A 5694-nucleotide genomic window follows, 5' to 3' on the forward strand; every position below is an offset into this window, starting at 1 on the left:
GTTTTTAATCTGAGCGAACAAAGATCACATGTTGGGGTACCTCAAGGCACTCTATTCAGATCAGTTTTAATCAAACATTGATATTATGAACGCACAGTTCATAATATCAATGTACAGCTTGTCTAGAATTTTCCTCAGCTTCGTGCAGAAAAGACAGATTTTTTTTTTTTTTTTCTGTTCCAGTGAACCCTGGGTTGACTTCTAACCTTAGGTTAGATGTCAGCCTCCAGTTATAACATTCACTAATTCAATGCATATGAAAAACCTTGGTGTAGATTTGGGGTCAGAACCATGAGATACGCTGAAAAAAATAATGCAACTGCTTTTGGCATTTACTTTATCATATTTAGTAACACAATTAACATAAATTTTTCATGTTAAACATAACTATATATGATTAATTAAATGCCAAAAGCGGATGCATTATTTTTTTTCTGTGTAGCATACGCATAAAGATTACCATCTGTTAAGTTTTTGTTAGTGTTTTATATTAATTAACTAAGGAAAATGACCCAAATCAACCAATTTGTTGAAATTGTCCATCAGATGTTCTGGTGAACGCTTGTTTCAGATGGTGATAGTGTAAGGATGGTGTCTTTACCTGCCTCCATAAAATCTGTCAGGCAGTTCTATGAATGTTCAAAAGTTTTCCTTACCTTGATGGCATACACTTTTAAGTATTGCACATGTGCCTGTTACTGTGTTCTAAAATAAACTGATTGTACTGGTTTTCCAGGATAAAGTAATGCTAGGAACAGATTATCCATTCCCACTCGGCGAGCTGCAACCTGGGTCACTCATTGAATCTATGGATGAGTTTGATGAAGCACTGAAGGTAATGATCCTTTCATCTATGGAGCATTTTTCACCAATTAAATGTAATTAGTCCACTGATATGAGATAAAAAAAAATTAAAAAAAAATCAGTGCTAATATATTTTTCAATATATTAAAACAATAATTAAGCAGGGAGTACTTATAAGCATAGAAAAAAAGATTTTCTATCATGCTGTGCATTAATTTCTCTTTGCTTTGCAGGAGAAGCTGCTTGCTGGAAATGCACTGGAATTTTTGGGCCTGAAAAAAGAACAGTTTGTGTAACAGGATGCACGACAGCATCAGATCCAGATGCTAACGATTTATATCAGATATATAAAAAACCCTTTTATTTCATGTAAGGATTGTCCAACATAGACAATATTTCTAAAAACAAGAACTAGGGTAATTTGCTCTTCTGAAACATCCACTAATTTTTTGTTGTTTTGTATGTTTCTTTGGCGTAACCTGCATTAAAAGAGAGACTTTCCCAGGATAAACCTTGCTAATTTTTTGTTAATTTTTGCTTACCAAAAGAATTATTATAGATGATAAGAGATTTTTTTTCCCTCGCATCAGATGCGATTCTGCTTTATTATTTATTAATTTTTGGGGGGTATATGTTTTCAAATGCTCCTTATTTTTAAGTTTCTGCTGGGAAAATATTATAATGTTACTTATTGCATCTGGCCTATTGTTTTCCCCAGAAAAGCTCTACTCTGAAATATACTGCACTTATAAATTAATACCTATGCTATTTCTGAATTATCCACAAAACGTACATATCTACTGTAAGTAAAATAAAATAAATCTTTTTCTAAATTCCATTATGAAGATTTTATTAAATATCAACAGTAATTAGTGATTTGTTTGATGGACATGGGATTGTCAAGGTTCTTTCCTTCATACTTTTCACATTTTCTTCAACAAATGGACACTTGAACATTATATAGTGTATGTAGATTTTTTTTTCTCTTGAACACTTGTTTTGAGGTTTTTTTTAATAGTGTGCTGTGTTACTCTGGAGGAGCTTCTTGCAATGTTACAAATTGGTTTATTTTACTTTTTAGGAAGCAAATGATAAAGTGAAACAGCATTAAGCTTTTCATTTAATAAACTCTGATTTGAAGCAGTTGGTATATTTGAATAAAGTATGAAAAAGCCACAAAGCACTTGAAAATCTTACTACATTTTATTAGTTTTTGAGGACAAATGAAAAACTTGAAATTACATATTGTTCTACTTGAACTAGTCTTTTTGTAATTTATGTACCTTTATGTGTGGCAGCACAGTCTCAGAGGCATCTCGGGTAAAATAACTACATTTTTAGGGTTTAATTGGCATTTCAAATTTGTAAGAATATTTGCTTATATTCAGTATAATCATAAAAAAATATAAACAAAACAAAACTGCTGAACACCATAGAAAGCTAATGACTATGAAGTTGCTACGTGATAGCAATCTGGAATACATTTAACCACCTGCTGTTCAAAATCCTAGATATCAAGTCTGTCTGAATATTCAGCGATGAACAGAGATTCTTTAAAATACGGGTTTAAATGCACTAAAACTTTATTGCTATAGTAAAAATATAAAAAAAAAAAAAAAAACATTTTGGGTGTCATAAATAAGAGTGAATCTTAAGGTGTGTTAACACCTGATGTGATCTGCTTTAAACAGAACCAAGTTGTTTCACCCATTGATTTGGATTCTGCACATTGAATCTAGGGCTAGGCAATTAATTTCATTTGCAATATAATTGCAATCTAAAAAAACCTAATTTTCAAATCGCAGAGGCACTGATTTTTATTCACACTATATTTAACTATAGTAGGACATTAAATTTATCTCCCCCCGAGTCCTTTAGGTGGTGATTAACAGCTTGAAGTGAGTTTTTTGCCTCTCAGAAAGGTGGAGAGAGTTGCAGCTTGCACAAATTCAAGTAGAAGAGAAAACTTTTTCACTCAATGGTTACGATAAAGTCCTGTAACAATGGACTCTGGGCAAGCAAGGTTTCAAAAACTGAAATGCCTGAAATGAAACATCTAAAAGCTTGGGGTTAATGCAAAGGAAAATCAAAATAATAATAAAAAAAATATTAAAAACCAAGTTTGAATAGAAATAATTGCAATTTTGATTATTGGCAAAATCGTTCAGCCCTAATTTTATCCAGGTTTAAAAAAAACCCTGTTATTTAGGTGCTCTTAATCTGGTTCCAAATAGACTCTGATGCTTTAAGGTTAAACCCCCTCCATGATATGTGCTGCAAATTTTGGTGGGCAGACTTTTGAAGCCCATATTCCTTTATCTTCTTCTATTTAGGTAATGAAATTAACATTGTAGTAAATATTTTTGCAGTCTCAATTTAGACAAAAAATTATGTTTTACAAACAAGTCCAGGAAAACATTGATAGACAAAGATAGGGAGTAAAGATGTATACACTTCATTTGGTCTCTAGGCATGGCTTTTGAATGCATTAATGATCTAGAGAATGCATTTACATATCAGCCGATGCCTAAACAAGAAGAATATGCTTATATCAGCCTAAAATATTGGTACGTCAAACCTTGAGAGAACTGTATGTCGATGTAGATGTGTTTTTAACCCTAATTATGTGTCAAATGCTATTCCTTAATTCATTTTATTGTTAATATCAACATAAATCACATCAGGGAATTTTTCTTATGCAGGTCTAAACTCAGTAACCATCTGTTCAATAGTGCTAACTAGTGTTGCACTGATGCTGATACCAGTATAGGTGCACTAAAATGGTGGTATCGGTATTGGCAAGTACTGACAAATAGGGCACAGGTACTGTTTTCAGAGCCAAAAGTTTATTGAACTATTGTCACCCCATCCAGGTAGGCAATAAAAAGTTATACTGGATTCACATTAGTCTTTTTTCTGCTTCACAGAGGTAGGCAGCAGCTTGACAAAGCTATGATGGCAATAATTTTACATACAAGTAGTATACAGTTAATACACACACACATCAATTTCAAACAGATGGTATCGGTATGGTATTGGTATCGGCCAATACTGCACAGCCAGGTATCGGGCCAAAAAATTGCATCGGCCCAACACTAGTGCTAACCCACTGTAATTGCGTTTTTCCATGTAAAATGTCTTTGGGTGAGAAAAAATACTAAAGATTTCAAATTTCACAATACTAAAGAACAGAGGGTGACTTCATCAAAAAGCAGTTCCAACAGTTTATCATTGAGCAATGTTGCATGCTGATCGGTTTCTGGCCAGTAGGTGGCAGCACTGCCTCAAACTAGTTTTCGGGCAGACTCAACGTCACTTCCGGTTTCTTGATGCCGAGGTGAACGTTCCAGAGTAATGGCGGCATGCCGGGGTTCCTCGTCAAAATGGTTTTTCAGCCGAGAACAGCTAGAAAACACACCGTCACGCCGATGTGGAGTGGAATCAGACCGGGAGCTCTCCTATCGACAACAAGCGGCTAATCTGATCCAGGACATGGGTCAGAGGCTCAACGTGTATCCTTTAAGCGAGTTTACTTTGGAGCTAACCGTTTTGTGGGGCCCTCCCGTTACTGTAGCGTGGGGGGGGGTTTTACATAATTAAGTTGAATGTTATTCTTTCCTCTGTATATCCGTTATTTTTCAAGTGTAACGGTTATTGACATTTTAACGTTTCTACTTCGAGGCTCAGTGTTATGTGTTGGTATTACGTCTGCGTTTGGTTAGCATGCTAACTGTCTGGGTCAGGCCGTTAGGCGGGTTGACTGGTTTCGATAGAGTGATACTTAAATGCGGTGTTTGGAAGTTATTACAAAAACTATCAACGATATACGTAAATCATCTTTTAGTTTATGTAAATAAATGTTATATTAGTGGTGTGATTAATAGTATGATGATAGCTTAGGAGGGTGTCGTACTTTTTGTACCCTTCGGCTCATATGTAAACTTTCCACCTCCTCTTATCGACTCTTCTCAGACTGTCCAGCCCTGCCGCACGTGGGTAGGTTACGTAATATGAGGTCTTATAAATCCCGTCTGTTCCCCTGAAATGCCGTTTTTTTTAAAATCTGCGGAATTCTCTTCTTTATTTGTGTCTACCATTGCACATAAATCTGAACGTGAATGTCGTTCATTTACACGCTTTCGATATTCCTCCAAAAAGTAAATTGTTTCAGACAGAGAAACATCAATTTTTGTTGCGAGATTTTATTTTGATTTTATGTAGAAAAAAACTAAAACGGTCTTATTCTTTAAAATAATTATATTTTATACTTGTTGGACAAACTGTAAAGCAACAGCCACTTATTGAGGGTTTACACATGTCCTTAAATGTACATTTATACCTCAAAAAAGCAGTGACCCTAGTCACCAAAACTCCAAATTTGTTTGTGTTTGAAATAAGCAAGGTGTATTTAAATTATAATGCTTTCAAACTGCAAAAAAGTCTTCGGTTACCAAATAAAAATCAATGGGGTACGAATAAAGAAAATAATCAACCAGTAAAGGTCCATGGACATTTTTAATTATAATCTGTTACTATAAATAGAATTTAACTCTGAAATAAAATGCAGGTGGTTATGCATATATTTTTAAGTAACAATATAATAAATAGAACCTTATTTTCATTTTAAAATCTAAATTGTTTTTAAAGTAGAGAACAACAATCTTTCAGTTTGGTATATAGACAACTTCCTGACTCGGTTCCTGAACGGAGTTTTTTTTTTTTTTGGCTTAACTAGAGAAGTGGGCTTTAGGCTGACCTTCAAGGCTTTAAACCTGGGTTTGATTGTCGAGCACATATGAAGGTTCTCATTTGGATAAAAATATTTGTATTTTTTGATTATTTTCATGGTGGATAATCCTGCTCCACAGCAGTATGTTGAGCCAAATATAC

The 5694-nt window shown here is 34.2% G+C and overlaps 2 protein-coding genes across 4 annotated transcripts in view; both read left to right on the top strand.

Moving 5' to 3' along the window:
* Window positions 1-1160, top strand: part of acmsd (aminocarboxymuconate semialdehyde decarboxylase) — a 9064-nt gene extending 7904 nt beyond the window's left edge. Inside the window, exons 9-10 of the mRNA XM_015389592.1 lie at window positions 737-835; window positions 1038-1160. Coding sequence (XP_015245078.1) covers window positions 737-835; window positions 1038-1100 — 162 coding nt within the window. The 3' untranslated portion in view covers window positions 1101-1160. The remainder of the gene's footprint in view (window positions 1-736; window positions 836-1037) is intronic.
* Window positions 1161-4125: 2965 nt separating this feature from the next.
* Window positions 4126-5694, top strand: part of ccnt2 (cyclin T2) — a 16781-nt gene continuing 15212 nt past the window's right edge. For all 3 annotated transcript variants that reach the window (XR_001481655.1, XM_015389593.1, XM_015389594.1), the window contains exon 1: window positions 4126-4316. Coding sequence is in view for 2 of the 3 variants with exons in the window: in XM_015389593.1 (XP_015245079.1) it covers window positions 4159-4316 (158 nt within the window). In the remaining variant the exon portion in view is untranslated. The remainder of the gene's footprint in view (window positions 4317-5694) is intronic.

The sequence above is a fragment of the Cyprinodon variegatus genome, unplaced genomic scaffold (genome assembly GCF_000732505.1).
Source record: "Cyprinodon variegatus isolate N-32 unplaced genomic scaffold, C_variegatus-1.0 Scaffold466, whole genome shotgun sequence".
Taxonomy (NCBI): domain Eukaryota; kingdom Metazoa; phylum Chordata; class Actinopteri; order Cyprinodontiformes; family Cyprinodontidae; genus Cyprinodon; species Cyprinodon variegatus.